The sequence below is a fragment of the Macaca mulatta genome, chromosome 6 (genome assembly GCF_049350105.2).
Source record: "Macaca mulatta isolate MMU2019108-1 chromosome 6, T2T-MMU8v2.0, whole genome shotgun sequence".
Taxonomy (NCBI): Eukaryota; Metazoa; Chordata; class Mammalia; order Primates; family Cercopithecidae; genus Macaca; species Macaca mulatta.
The window spans coordinates 166,097,513-166,114,061 of NC_133411.1; the positions used below are offsets into that span (position 1 = coordinate 166,097,513).

A 16,549-nucleotide genomic window follows, 5' to 3' on the forward strand; every position below is an offset into this window, starting at 1 on the left:
AGACTACAGGTGCATGCCACCACACCCGGCTAATTTTTATATATTTTCTAGAGACAGCGTTTCACCATGTTGCCCAGGTTGGTCTCAAACTCCTGAGCTCAAGTGATCCACCCCCCTCAGCCTCCCAGAGTACTAGGATTACAGGCGTGAGCCACTGCGCCCAGCCTATCAGTCATCTTTTTACATTGGCATAGTATGGAGTATCTACTTAAACTAGATTTTAAGTATAATCTAATTTAAGCCCTTCATTTGACACATATAAAGTCAGAGATCCAGAGAGCAGAAGGGATGCCATTTTCACCTTGTGGTATTAAATGAGATAATGAATGTGAAAGTGCTTTGAAAACTACAAAGTTATACACAAATGTAAAGAAGTTTGATATTCTTATTTTGTTTATTATGTTTTTTGTTTATGCACAATTATTAATTCTTGCTCAAAAGAGACTCCCGATCCCCAAATCTAGCCTGGCTTTATCCTTTTTTCTTGTGTTTATACCATTCATATCTGAAGAAGCTCAATTAGGGAGGCCTTAAATTAAAAAGCTTACAATGCCAACTGGTAGTGTCTTTTAGAATCTGTGGTTGGAAAGTCATCTTTTATATTTTAATTATTTTGGCTTCCTGACTATAAAATGATAGTACTAAGGTGGAAAAAAATGTTGATTATCACACAAAAATGTTTCCTTATAGAAAATAGAGAATGAATATTAATCTTTTTTTCCAGTAGAGGAAATTTCACAATGAGGAGAGCAGCAAACAGAACTTTTTAAGTAAAATCGCCACTTCTTTTCTATTATGTTTCATATTTTAGTAGTGAAATCAACCTGCCTTTAACAGACAGCAAGTTGCTGTTAGTTTTACCAGTTCCTTTTTTTTTTTTTTTTTTGAAATAGAGTCTTGCTCTGTTGCCCAGGCTGGAGTGCAGTGGCATGATCTCAGCTTACTGCAACCTCCGCCTCCTGGGTTCAAGCTATTCTTCTGCCTCAGCCTCCCGAATAGCTGTGACTACAGGCATGCACCACCATGCCCGGCTAATTTTTTTTTTTTTTTTTTGTAGTTTTAGTAGAGACAGGGTTTCACCATATTGGCCAGACTGGTCTCGAACTCCTGACCCTGTGATCCACTTGCCTCCAAAAGTGCTGGGATTACAGGCATGAGCCACCGCCCCTGGCCTACCAATTATTTTATTCTAAATTTTAAAATGTCTTATCGCAAATGCCAAATAATATGATATTTCCCAATCTTTAAATGACTTTTAATGGATTAAACCTATAAAACGATGTAAAACTTAGTTCTATGTAGGTCTAAACACTAATTTTCCTTTTAACAGGCATGAAGGATATGTACCAAGCAGTTATCTGGTGGAAAAATCTCCAAATAATCTGGAAACCTATGAGTAAGATATTTTATTTGTTTTTGGAAAATACAGTCCTAAGGAATCCTCCCTAGGTTAGGAATAAATTATTGGTTGACTGTAAAAATACCAGATGATCTCTATTGCAATAGTAATGTTCACACATACCACCCAGCTCTTAATTCCGAAATAACACTTTCCACTAAAAAGAACCAGGACTTTCTGAAGAAAAGTCTTGGGGTAGGGATAGAACAAAAAAGAACTTAGAACATCTTTTTGTGCCAGAAAGTAAAGAAGTACTTAAAAATAAGTTTTTAATTTTTATTTTTACTTTTTGAGACAGGGTCTTGCTGTCGCCCAGGCTGGAGTGCAGTAGTGTGATCTCGGCCCATTGCAACCTCAACCTACCGGGCTCAAGCACTCCTCAGCCTCCCGAGTAGCTGGGACTATAGGCACATGCCACCTTGTCCAGCTAATCTGTAAATTTTTTGTAGAGACAGAATCTCGCTAGGTTGTCCAGGCTGGTCCTGAACTTTTGGGCTCTAGTGATGCTCCCGCCCTGGCCTCCCAAACTACTGGGATCACAGGTGTGAACTGCTGTGCCCAGCCAAAAAGATGTGGGCATGTCAAATGAGCACAGAAGTTGGCTTTAACGGGCTCCATTTGATGAAATCTGGGACAATTTGAGTATCAAAATAAATAATGAGTATTAAAATAAGTAATAGACTAGAAACCATTGAATAATATAAGAATCTGTAATAAATAGGCTGATAGATAAATAAAGAAGTAAATAAATAAAAAGGAAAGGGTTTTTTCTTATAGCAGAATGCCAACTAATGAATGATAAAGTTTAAAAATCATCATTTTGTAACCCAGAGTATCAACTGATTCAGGCAAGAATCCTCGATGAAGGTCACCACTAGCAGATTAAAGTTTGATGAGCTATGGGATATTTACATAGTCTCAAAGTATTTCCTCACAAATCACTTGTAATTACAAAGTGGAGGTAACTAGTAGGCCCATCTTAAACAATCAATCCAAATGCACATAAATAATGGAGCAAAAAGCTATCTTGTGTTTTCTTATGTGATGCACTGAGAAGGGCACACATCACTTCTGTGATATTCCTGCTCAAAGAATGCACAACATGAATTTACTCATGAGGATATATTCATAAGGATATATTAGACAAATCCAAATTAGGGAATGTTCTCTAAAATTAATGTCTTGTGCTCTTCAAAAAAAAAAAAATCATTAATATCATGAAAGACACAACAGGCTGAGAAGCTGGTCCACATTAAAAAAGACAAAAGAGGCCAGGCGCAGTGGCCCACGCCTGTAATCCCAACACTTTGGGAGGCCGAGACAAGTGGATCACCTGAGGTCAGGAATGAGACCAGCCTGATCAACATGGTGAAACTAAAAATATTCTACTAAATGTAATACCAGTTTGAAAGTTTAGCAAATATCTCTACTAAAAATACAAAATTAGCCAGGCATGGTGGCGCATGCCTGTAATCCCATATACTGGGGGGGCTGAGGCAGGAGAATCGCTTGAACCCAGGAGGCGGAGGTTGCTGTGAGCCAAGATTGCGCCATTGCACTCCAGCCTGGGCAACAAGAGCAAAACTCCATCTAAAAAGAGAGAGAGAGAGAAAAAAAAAAAAAAAGACTAAAGAGACATGGTAACTAAATACAGTGGTGATCCTGGGCTGGATCTTGAACCATACAAAAAATATTTTTTGTTATAATATACGTTATTGGGACAACCCATAAGATTTGAATAAGATCTGCAGTTAAGTACTAGTATTATGTAGATCTTAAATCTCATGATTTTGGTAATTGTACTGTGGTTAGATAAGGGTATACTCTGTGTCTTAGGAAATAGACACGGAAGTACTTAGGAGTAAAAGTCAATTCTCAAATAGTTCAGAAGAAAAGTCAATCTATGTCTAAAGGGAATAGTAAAGCAAATGTATAAAATATCAACAATTGGCTCACCTGGGTGATGTGTAGATGAGGGTTCTTTTACACTATTTTACAGCTTTTCCGTAAGTTTGAAATTATTTAAAAATTTTTAAAAATTAATTACTCACTAAATATAAGATACCAGGCCTAAAGAATAATGCTAATGAGGACACCTATTAACACAATAGGGTTCTTAATTCAAATGTGGTCGAGTTATTTGTTGCTGAAATTCTAGCAGATTCTTTAGTGAAGAACCATCATTTTCTGTAGTCTCTCAACCTGGTTTGTTTTGGTCAAGTATGTGTGAGTAGCCCTTCCCTCAGTGAACAGAAGAGTCGTCAGTTCTAAGAATTTTTGAGCTGACATAAAACATATAGGATATATGCTTAAATAAAATAACAAAATTATAGGCAATACCTTTGAAGAAAAAACAATAAGCATTATTTCAAATGACCACTAAACTGTGTAGTTTTGTTTGTTCATCTTTGCTTTTAATCAGAATCTCTTTGCTTATGATCAAAGGAGCAAACTCAAAATTCCAACAGGATAAGCAATAGGAAATGGTGATGCCTGGAGCAAATAAAAAACGTCTATTCACCCACCTAAAAGTATTTTAAGCCATTTCAAAAATAAAACACTATACCATGCAAACAAAACAATCTAGTTATACTGTGCACTTTCAGTTTGCATTCTCCAGATTATGAATCTCAGCTGGAAAATAACATGACTTACAAGCAAACATGCAGATATTTAGTATATAACTGGATATATGAAAGATTCCAGTATGATAACTTTTTATTCGTGAACTTAGTGTTGTCTAGTTTCAGGTGAGATCTGCTTAAGTACTTAAATATGTACCACCTGATAACATAGTCATGGGTTGGTAAATTGAATGGATTCAGGTCTCCTGCCTTGGTTTGCAGTCATGACCTTGGGCAAGTTACCTCATCCTATTTGAGTTCTGATCCCTTCTCCATAAAATGAAGGCTCAGACAAGATGAAGGAAAGCAAATCATGGCTCTCTTGCTGGCATTCCCTTCCCGTGCACTGAAGTCAGGTAGATGTCACCCTTTGATAGTGAAACTATTTACCCACCATGCTGGTGACAACCTTTTCAATGCACAGCTCTAGGCAGCCACTACTATCGCTGGGGGCTTGTGTATGAGACGAAGCCTATATTTTCCCAATCCTCAATTAGATAATCTCTAAGAGCCCATGTTCGTGTAATGTATGTACTATTCTGTCTTATAATGTTCAAAAACCTCTAATGAATCCATGAATGCCTTTAATCATGGCTACTCTCAAATAGCCAAACAAGTTTGTTAAGTGGTATTTCTTCCCTACCCAGACCTTCTTTCCTCCTGGATTTATTAATTTTCAAAACTGATTATTAACCGAGGATCAGTCTGCCTCCTTTTACCTAAAAAGCAGCCAGAGAGGTTAGGATGTTGGCTCAAATATTGTTAACAACATAAAAAAAAAACCTTCATCCCTAAAAATCATTTATATTCTTCTTTACCATTTTATAGTTGTTTTTCACCAGACAACAAAATTATAAAAAGAATGCAATTACTTGGCAGAATGTCTGGAAGACCAGTCTTAAAGAGGAAAATACTACAGTTGTTTTAAAAGGATTTTTGCTAAACTTTCAAACTGGTATTACGTTTTTATAGCTGCACTAGCACCCTCCTCCTTACAACCAACTGCCTACTGACTTATGAAATGAAGAGGAAAATTAATGTTTTCTACAACTTTATTTTAGAAAATTTCCAACATATGCAAAAGTAGAGAGAATAATATAATGAATATCCACGTTCCCCAAACCCAGCATCAACAATGATCGATATTTTGCCAATTCTGTTTCATGTGTTTCTTTCCAATTAAACATTTTAATACCTGGAAATGAATCACGCATTTGCTTTTGAGTTTAAAGGCACTGGTAGAAACATATGTGTGCAGGCTTGTTAAATAAGTTAAATAAGTAAAATATACTTAAAATTTTGTTTAAAAATTTGTTTAAAGCACTGTCAGAAATAGAAAATGACCATATGATTTTCTAGCATTGTCTTTTATAACTAATGACACTTTAAAATATGTCATTGACATATGACTTTTATTTGCTTTCAGGTGGTACAATAAGAGTATCAGCCGAGACAAAGCTGAAAAACTTCTTTGGGACACAGTAAGTCTCCTTAACCTGTCTTTTGACATAAAACAAAATGAATTAGGTGCAGTGTCTCATGCCTGGAATCCCAGCGATTTGTCAAGTCAAGGTGGGAGGATCACTTGAGCCCAGGAATTCAAGGTTACAGTGATCTGTGATTGTACCACTGTACTTCAGCCTGGGCAAGATCAAGAACCTGTCAAAAGAAGGGAGGAAGGGAGGAAGGAAGGAAGGAAGGGAGGGAGGGAAGGAGGTAGGGAGGGAGGGAGGAAGGAAGGAAGGAAGGGAGGGAGGGAAGGAGGTAGGGAGGGAGGGAGGGAGGGAAGGAGGTAGGGAGGGAGGGAGGAAGGAAGGAAGGAAGGGAGGGAGGGAAGGAGGTAGGGAGGGAGGGAGGGAGGGAAGGAGGTAGGGAGGGAGGGAGGAAGGAAGGAAGGGAGGGAGGGAAGGAGGTAGGGAGGGAGGGAGGAAGGAAGGAAGGACGGGAGGGAGGGAAGGAGGTAGGGAGGGAGGGAGGGGAAGAAAGGGAAAAAGGAAAGAAAGAATTGTCTTGTTTTTTCAGCCTTGCTGTGTTTTATGCCCGTGCAGTGGATTGATAGGTTGGATTAACAATAGTTTTCGTGTCTGGTGAAAATATTCTGGGAATTTACAGGACTAGCAAACCACAGGATGAGAAACCTGGGCTTGGCATTGGCATGCAGACATCACCACAGCTGCAGCAGTCTTTATGAGTGGTGATGGCTGGCCATGGAGTGCCATCAGGGCTGGTCTGCCATGCCTTCTTCTCGGTGTAGGTCAGAGGTGCTTGTGACTCTGATTCAGCCTGGCTGGGCTGTGAGTCCAGATGGAACACAGCACTTGTTTTAATAGTTATTCTTTAAAGCCATGCATAGCAGGACTGATTTTACTCAGGGATGTCAAGATTAAGGGAGAAAGGGAAGAGAAAAGTAGAAAACACGGTATGGTGGGGGCAGGTACTGGGCTCTAGTTCCTTAAGTCATCAACTCAGTGTGTGACTTTGGGGACCTCTCTTCTTCCTTCTGGGCCTCAGTTTATCAATGAGTAGAAGGGGAGCATTGGATTAAATCAGGGATGGCAATTCCCCAGCCCTTATCCTGCCACTTTCTGCTCCTTGTCCTGTGACCAACACAGCTAACCATAGTCCATGGCATTGGGACTCTTGGGAAACAAGACAAATGCTGAAAAAAGAGCAAGCAAATCATCTAAAATAAACTGAGGTAAACTCCAGCGGAGTTGGGAAAGATTCCATGAAGGAAAAGAAGTTGAGCTGAGTCCTTACTGAACTCTGGTCTCTCCTTGGCTCTACACTAACTCAGTACTTGTTTCCTGTGGGTTCCCCCCAAAAAAATACAGAATTGTTTTTTTGAATTTTTTAGAATTGCTGGGAAATGTTCAAAAGTACAGATTCCCAGGTCCCACTCCAGATCCACAGAATCAGAGTCTCCAGCATGAGTTCCTGGGAATCTGTACTTTCTCAAGTTAAATTTACAATGCAAATGTGGCCAGCTCAAACCTGGCACCGCCAGTCTATGTTAATGGATAACAAAGTAGAACTTGATTAATATGAGCTAATTGAGTGGAGTGCAAAATTAATTAAAACTCTGAATTACACTGTGTTTAAACAAGTGTAGTTTTGTTATATTAAATCACACATCAGTTAATGTTGTCTGAGGAGCACTTCAAACAGCCCACATTAATAATTTCCTAGAGATGATTCCTGTATTACAGCAGTTCTTGTGAGGTGCTAAGTCCATTTTGCTTGCTCTGGCAGTTGAAACATTCCTCCTTATTGATATATATGAATGTGGAGGAGAGTTTTTTGTTTTGTTTGTTTGCTTGTTTATTTATTTATTTTGAAACAGAGTCTTGCTCTGTCACTCAGGCTGGAGTGTAGTGGCCTGATCTTGGCTCACCGCAACCTCCGCTGCCTGGGTTCAAGTGATTCTCCTGCCTCAGCCTCCTAAGTAGTTGGGATTACAGGCACATGCCACCACACCCAACTCGTTGTTGTATTTTTGCTAGAAACGGGGTGTCGCCCTGTTGGCCAGACTGGTCTTGAACTCCTGACCTCAGGTGATCCACCCGCCTTGGCCTCCCAAAGTGCTGGTATTACAGGCATGAGCCACCATGCCCAGACTCCTTACTAATATTTTGAGCTACTTTACCAAATTCTTTTCTCCTCCTTAGGTAAATATGAGGGCAAACTTCAAACTTAGCCCAGATTCTGGATAGAATTGAAGGGCATTTTCTTGCTATTTTTCACTGTTTTTGTATGCTGTTTTTGAAACAATAGCTGTATTATTTCTAGATGTATTTAGAGTCTTTTTATCTAATAAGTATAGGACCTTTAAGAGAGGAATTGCTGCATAGTATTCCATGGTGCATATGTGCCACGTTTTCTTTGTCCAGTCTATCATTGATGGGCATTTGGGTTGGTAAAAGGATGGGTTCATGTCCTTTGCAGGGACATGAATGAAGCTGGAAACCATCATTCTCAGCAAACTAACACAGGAACAGAAAACCAAACACCGCATGTTCTCACTCATAAGTGAGAGTTGACAATGAGAACACATGGACACAGGGAAGGGAACATTACACACCGGGGTCTGTCGGTGGGTGGGGGGCTTGGGGAGAGATAGCATTAGGAGAAATACCTAATGTAGATGACGGGTTGATGGGTGCAGTAAACCGCCATGGCACATGTATATCTATGTAACAAACCTGCACGTTCTACACATGTACCCCAGAACTTAAAGTATAATAATAATAAAAGAGATGAATTGATTCATTACACCTTTTTATGAACTAAAACTCCTGGTATACTGCCTCATACATATTTTGCCACTACACTATAAACGCTTTATCTTGTTCCTGCTGTACCTAGGCACCCAAAAGTGTATCTAGCCCCTTGTAGTTGTTCAATAAATATTTGTTGAATGAATGAACGAATACATTGAATGCTTAATAAATGTTTTTAAACTAACAACTCCGCTTAAGGGGGACCTGGGTGATCATAAGCATCACTGCAGGAGCTTTTTAAAAATACAAACTGCTGGACTCCAGGCCTATCCAATCAAAACCTCTAGAGGTGGCACCCAAGTTATTCTGGAACTTATCCATGTTTGGGAGCCACTAAAAAGCACCTCCTAATGTGCTGTATCCGTTCTTCCAATGTTGCCTCCTCCATGAACTCTCTCCTGCCTTCCCTCGCCCTAGCTATGGAAAATGGGTTTTCTTGCCTTTGAACCCTTATAGGTCAAATGTTATTATTAGTATTATTACTTCTCCAGTGGCTCTGTTCTCACTCTGCCTCCAATCTCAGCAGTTTCTCTTCTGTCTTTACCCATCTAGGTAGATGGTGAATTCCTTGGAATTGGGTACTCTGCAATTCACTGAGAACACCTTACAACATCTCACACATGGGGTGACCTGAAGTTCAGACATTATAAACTGTCATTGAAGACTCAATGTTGACTTAATAATTGGTTTGTTTCCAGAGAAGAAAAGCACCACCTCCAGAATGAAAGATGGCGGTACATCAGAGACACTGTTAAAATATAACACAGCGTAATGAGACTATGAATTATCAGTCCATCTTTTCACAGTAACTTAACCTGTGTGTTGAGATTATCTTCTGAAAGGTCACTTTCAAATTATAAGAACAGAAAGCAAGAAAAATACTCCTAACATATCCAACATGTCTCAGATGGAGACTGACAATGGAATAATTACTTCCAATAAGTAGCATACCATAGCATGTGATAATAATGGCCAATAATAACCCTAATAGTCCTTGTCCTGGTATTGTACTCCAGGAGCAATTCTAGGCCCATTACCTTAATTCTCCCAACAACCTTCCAACGGTCATTTTACAGATGAGGAAACTGAAGCTTATACAGTTACTCATCTTTATAAGTTCCTTTTAAGGCCAGGCACAGTGGCTCACACCTATAATCCCAGCACTTTGGGAGGGTGAGGCAGGTAGATCACTGGAGGTCATGAGTTCAAGACCAGCCTGGCCAACATAGTGAAACCTCATCTCTACTAAAAATACAAAAAATTAACCAGGCATGGTGGCAGGCACCTGTAGTCTCAGCTACTTGGGAGGTTGAGGCAAAACAATCGCTTGAACCCAGGAAGTGGAGGTTGCGGTGAGCTGAGATTGCGCAACTGTACTCCAGCCTGGGTGACGGAATGAGACTCCATCTCAAAAAAAAAAAAAAAAGAAAAAGAAAATTCGTTTTAAACCCAGAGATTCTAGAATTCAAACAATTAGCATGGGTTACTGTGTGAGTGCACAGGTGTGCACCCATAAGCAAACCATCTTTGTAGTTGTGGGATACAGGGATTTGCGTTGTTGTAGGTTCTATATACTTTGTTCCTTATGCTCCAAGTGTATGCCATCTGCACAAGGATCTTGTCTAACTCTGACCTTTACTTGGGGCCCTCACTATGTCTAAGTTAAGTGAATCATAATATTAGGCTTAATAAATGTTACCAGCGCAAATTTACAGCGGAGTAGGAACAGAGTGTTAGATATGAAGGACTTAAAATAGATTTCTCATTTTTTAATTTCCACCAAGAATGAATACAATGGTATGTCCATTTATTAGTGCTTATTTCGTCAGTGCTGGCAAAATTGTCAGGGTGGTGAAAGTTACATTCTCAGGGCACTCCCTTCTTCCCACCTCTCTCATGAAACCAGGAGCTTAATGTTTTATCCTTCTGCCCTGCAGCAAATTCTCACTCTGGAAAGGGCCTAAGAAATATATTATCATTAAGAGAATCCTTATGCACTGTTGGTAGGAATGTTCATTAGTTCAGCCCCTGTGGAAAGCAGTTTGGTGATTTCTCAAAGAACTAAAAATAAAATTATTAGTCAACCCAGCAATCCTATTGCTGGGTATATACCCAACGGAGAATACATTATTCTACCTAAAAGACACCCGCACTCTTCATAACAGCAAAGACATGGAATCAACCTAGGTGCCTATCAACAGTGGATTGGATAAAGAAAATTTGGCACATGTACACCATGGGGTACTATGCAGCCCTAAAAAAGAACAAAATTGTGCATTTTGCAGCAACACAGATGCACCTGGAGGAATTATCCTAGGTGAATTAACACAGAAACGGAAAACCAAATACCACATGTTCTTACTTATAAGTGAGAGCTAAACAGACATCAAGATAGGAATAATAGACAGTGGAGACTCCAAAAGTGGAAAGGAAGGGAGAGTGACAAGGACTGAAAAACTACCTATTGGGTACTATGTTCGCTATCTAGCTACTGGGTTCAATAGAAGTCCAAATCTCAGCAATACGAAATATGTCCACGTAACAAACCTGCACACATACCCCCTGAATCTAAAAAAAAAAATGTAAAAGTTTTATATTCCCATTAAGACACTGATGAAGTTTTCAGGACAGTTTTGTGACTTTGTAGGGGAATGGAGAAGCAGCTTCTAACTTTCTTTGAAAGGAGGCATCTGGAGTAGTAAACCAAGCCTGGGCTTTGCTTGCATGCCAGAGTTCAAATCCCAATTCGGTCACTTTCTAGTTGTGGGTGGCGGGAATGCCACTTAAGCTCTCTGGCACTCAGTGTCATTGGCAGTTAAGGATACCAGTATCCAGACGGCAATATTGTGGTCAGAGTTGGAAAATATCTGTAAAGAGTCTGATCCATGCGGAGCTCTAAAAGGGCAGAGCTTATGTCTGTCTGTCTCCATTCATGGTTCATGTCAGCCCGAGAACAGTCTGGGATCCACGTCAGAGACCAAGGAATACCTACTGAAGGACAGGAGTAAATGAAACGGTAGCCATTCTTACTGAAATCTGCTCTATGCCAAGTGGGCCTACAGTATTTCCTCCTTCTCTGGGCAAGAAAGGGGAGCTGGAGGAATAAGCCTGGCTTCCTGAGATCACTAACCTTCTGTTCTTTCTAACCATTCCAGGGCAAAGAAGGAGCCTTCATGGTAAGAGATTCCAGGACTCCGGGAACATACACCGTGTCTGTTTTCACCAAGGCTGTTGTGAGGTATGGAGCTAACTCTGCTCAGCAAAGTGGAGAGAAACACTTTTGAAGTGTGTGAGCACTGGGGTACAGATGACAAAGTCAGACAGTGCAAGAGGTAGAGGCTCACTAGAAATGGTCTGTTTTCCCTCTTCACTCTGAGAAAACCAAGGCCATGGAGATGAAGGATAGAACTTAAGAGACTTAGAAAGTGACAGAGCTGGGGGTGGATGCCAGGTCCTCTTTCAATTAGCATCTCCGATTTTAGAGTTCTAAAGACATAAAATACTTGGCACTGTATTGGATGAGTATATAATTTAATACATAGAATAACAGAAGAGATATTTCTATCTGGAAGCAAAAATATATGAACTGCAGTTCTGGCTCTGCTCATAAAACTACCTACCGTTAACTGAATCTTTATTATGTGCCAGAAAATATGCAGACCATTTCGAATCCTAAGAAGCCCTGAAGGCAGGTATTACTATGCTCATTTCACACAGAAGAAACCGAGGTTCAGGAGCTGATGGTGCCTCCCATCAGCCGTGGGTCTGAACGGGCCAAGGCACCTCCAGCCTCCAGCCAACTGGACTGCAAGACCCTAGCTCCTTTTCTGCCCCTCTGGGCCTGTTTCTTCTCTGTAAAATGGTGTCTAAGAACCTATCTAGGGCTCAAATTCCCTTCTAATTAGAACATTAGTTAGAACTAAGCTGTTTGACAATGACCAAAGTGCAGTCGGAATTAAGAGAAAAGACAAATAATTTTTAAGGTGTCTTTGGAAAATTTTTTTGGAAGACTGAGACTGTGAGCAGGACGTGGAGCAAGGGCAGGTGGCAAAGAGGAAGGGCCTGATCCAGGGATGGGAGGGAACACAGGGGCTGTGCCTCTGCCATGGCTGGGAGACAGTAAGGAGGTGACCTGCAATCCCGCAGGTATGATGGCGAAGGGATGAAACATACAGTCTGTGTTGAGGCTCCCCACAACTACCCCCAGCTTCAGGAACTCACTAGGAGGCCTTACAGGACTAAGACTTATTGATATTTAATACAGCAAAGTGATACAAAGCAAACTCAGCAAAGGGAAAAGACACATGGGACAAAATCTAGAGGCCACAAAACACAAGCTTCCAAGAGTCCTCTCTCACTGGAGCCACACAGGATGTGCTTAACTCCTCCAGCAACAAGTCGTAACCACACGTGAGCACTGTCCACCAGGGGAACTCATCAGAGACTCCGTGCCCAAGGCTTTTATTGGAGGCTGTTTCCATAGACAGCCCCTGCCTAGCACATGCCAAAATTCCAGAGACCCAAAAGGAAAACTAGGGTTCACCATAAATCACACTGTTTCTAGCAAACAGTTTAGGCAAAGCTCACCACCCTTATCAGTTAGAGAAAGAGCCCTCCCGAAATCCCAGTTCCCCAACACCAGCCAAGGGCTAAGCGTGCAGGCAGGCCTTTCTAAGGAGAGTCGTCGGGCCTGTTAGGTTCATCCTGTGCAGCGTAAAGTCAAGTAAGTGTGAAGGGGTCATAGAGGCCTTCTGAACGTATGCTGGCAATCAGTTAAATTCACAGAACAGGCAAAGCAATCACATAGCAAATATTTCCTTTCATTCATTTTGTGGCAGTGGAAGAACCATCACCAATCCATCACAACACTGCTGTCCACTGGGTCCAGACACAACCTCAGAGTCCTTTTAAACACAGTGCTGCAGCACCCAGGGCCAACCTGTCAACACTGACTTACAAGCTGAACAATATCTACCATCTTGTGAGAGGTTACAAGACAAAGATAATAAGAACTTAATACTAGTAGACTTTTATGTCTCAACATTGCTTCTTAATAATCACTACATTTATGCTTCATTTGTTTAAGTGAGAACAACCCCTGTATAAAGCACTATCACATCAAGGAAACAAATGACAATCCTAAGCGATACTATGTGGCTGAAAAGTTTGTGTTCGATTCCATCCCTCTTCTCATCAACTATCACCAACATAATGGAGGAGGTAAGCTCTAAAGCAGGGGTGGACCAGGGCCGCCCAGCAGGAGGTGAGCAGCAGGTGAGCAAGCATTACTGCCTGACCGCCGCCTCCTGTCAGATCAGCTACATTAGATTCTCATAAGAGTGCAAACCCTATTGTGAACAGCACTTGTGGGATAGGTTGTGCGTTCCTTATAAGAATCAAATGCCTGATGATCTGAGATGGAACAGTTTCATCCTGAAAGCAACCCCCTGCCACACCCATCCATAGACAAACTGTCTTCCACAAAGTCTGTCCCTGGTGCCGAAAAGGTTGGGGACTGCTGCTCTAGAGGACAAAGGCAAAAGGCACCTGGGTCAGGCTTTTTTGAATTGCTATCAAGGAATACCTGAGGCTGGGTAATTTATAAAGAAAAGAGGTTTAATTGGTCCATGGCTCTATAGGAAGCATGGTGCCGGCATCTTCTTGGCTTTTAGGGAGGCCTCAGGAAGCTTTCAGTCATGGTAGAAGACAAAAGGGGAGCAGGAGTATCACATGGCAGGAGCATGAGAGAGGAGGGAGAAGGTGCCACAGACATTTAAACAATCAGGTCTTGCATGAACTCAGAGTGATAACTCATTTATTATCACAAGGACAGCACCAAGGCATTTGTGAGGGATCCTGCCCAATGACCCAAATACCTTCCATCCCACCAGGCCCCACCTCCTTTCCTTTCTTTTCTTTTTTTTTTTTTTTTTTTTTTTTTTTTTTTTTTGAGACAGAGTTTTGCTCTGTAGCCCAGGCTGGAGTGCAGTGGTTCAATCTTGGCTCATTGCAACCTCCACCTCCCAGGTTCAAGTGACTCTCCTGCCTCAGCCTCCTGATTAGCTGGAATTACAGGCGTGTGCCACCACATCGGGCTAATTTTGGTATTTTTGGTAGGGACGGGGTTTCACCGCATTGGCCAGGCTGGTCTTGAACTCTTGACCTCAGGTAATCTGCCCACCTCAGCCTCCCAAAGTGCTGGGATTACAGGTGTGAGCCACCATGCCCAGCCAGCGATTACATTTCAACATGAGATTTGGAGGGAACAAACATCCAAACGACATCAGCACCCACACAGGAGACTTAATGAAAACTGGCAAAAGCCCACCCTGGCTTCTTTTTGACCATAAATAATAAACAAAAATACAAAAATATGACAAATATTTAATTATATTATATATCTTCTATTAGCAAGTTATCTTACAGAAATCATGAAATTTTACCACCTGCCCATCTGTGCCTATGATGTTTTCAAGGAGGGTGCGATATCAATAATTAGGCTTTGGGATTTGTTTTCCAGAATAAAATTAGCTTTTGCATCTGAATATTATTATTGTTATTATTATTTGTAGTGATTTAAGTTAGGTGGTTGCTACAGCAAAGCCCTAACCACTGCTTCTTGGCTTTTCAATCATCCCAGGCCTGGTGACTCGACTCCGGTATCCAGTGTGTTTTGGGAGGCAGAAAGCTCCAGTTACAGCAGGACTGAGATACGGTGAGCAGTACAATCAGGAATGTAAACTCATGTCCCTCAAGGTCTGGGGCAAATTCTGAATAAACTGGCCATGAGCCTACCTGTTCCCCAGACTACAAATCACCATTAAAACAAGTATATTATATATCTAGAGATGATGGCACTAATGAATATTTACATTGTGTGTAAGAGAAGTACATACATAAGCATATTTCTCTAGGTCAAACCAGTGGCCATTGGTTTTAGTGAAGAGTTCATTAATGAAGTGTTTATTAAGCACCTACTTTGTACAGAGCACTCTACTAAATGCTATTAGAAAAATATTAGAAAACCGTGCCTTAGCACTGTGTTTCCACCTATCTTCTAGAACTTTTATATCATCTAGTTGGCTGAGTAGCAGACTCTTGCAAGAACTGCAAGCTGACAGCATCTGGAAGTATTTGTCTGCATAAGAGAGTGTTAAAATTCTTTGGAATGCCTTTAGGCGTGGCATGATCTCCAGTGCTGCAGCCCCTACTATGTTTTCTTGTCCTATGGAATTGCTTCACTCACTTGGGATTATCTGCCTGGACTCTGAAGGCATATGGCTTTGCATAGCCTTGGCCCCAACTGTGCGCTGCCTGTGGATTAGGCAGAAGGCTGCCTAATTTTCATTTCTTATCTCCTAGGTTGGTGGTTCTCAAACATCAGTGTGCATCAAAGTCTTCTAGAATGCTTATTAAAAATGTTGACTCCTAGTTCCTATCCAAACACTCACCAAAACACAATCCTTGATAGGGTCTAGGAGTCTGCTTTTTTTTTTTCTTTTTTTTTTTTCTGGCATGGTCTTGCTTTGTCACCCAGGCTGGAGATGCAGTGGCGTAATCACGGCTCACTGCTGCCTTGACCTCCTGGACTCAAGCAATCCTCCCACCTCAGCCTCCCAAGTAGCTGTGACTACAGACACACGCTACCATGCCTGGCTAATTTTTAAAAATTTTTTGTAGAGACAGGGTCTCACTATGTTGCCCTGGCTGGTCTTAAACTCCTGGGCTCAAGCAATCCTCTTGCCTCGGCCTCCCAGTGTTAGGATGACAGGCATGAGCCACTGTGCCCAGCCGAGTCTACATTTTAAACAAGCATGCTAGGTGATTTTGATACAGGTGGTCAGAGGGCAATACTTTGAGAACCACGGCCACGCATGGGCTTCTTTATCCCTAACCAGCACCATGTCCGGCACATAGTAGGTGCTCAATACTGCTTGCTGTTGAGTCTCTGCCTCAAAGCGGTGGAAATCTTGCTGTTTAGGTACCAGACCGAGCATTGGAAAAGGATAATGCTTCTTTGGCCTCCTTATGAAAATAAGGGTATTCTAATAAATGTAGAATCTTAATGTGTCCATGCTGGATGGGATCTCAGATATTATCTGGTCAGCCCACGCATTTGGTCGGTGAGGAAACTGAGCCTTGGAATCTCGTATTTGTTTGTTAAACTTTTCTTGAGAACCTCCCATGTGCCAGACACTGTGCTAGATTGTGCCTCTGCACAAACTGTCTTTGAATCTGTCTCTTTA

General features: G+C 41.3%; 1 protein-coding gene across 1 annotated transcript in view; it reads left to right on the top strand.

The window, feature by feature from the left end:
* Positions 1-16,549, top strand: part of ITK (IL2 inducible T cell kinase) — a 73,977-nt gene that overhangs the window by 45,500 nt on the left and 11,928 nt on the right. Inside the window, 5 exon segments of the mRNA NM_001266444.1 lie at positions 1,331-1,396; positions 5,450-5,504; positions 11,459-11,541; positions 13,390-13,523; positions 14,944-15,018. Coding sequence (NP_001253373.1) covers positions 1,331-1,396; positions 5,450-5,504; positions 11,459-11,541; positions 13,390-13,523; positions 14,944-15,018 — 413 coding nt within the window.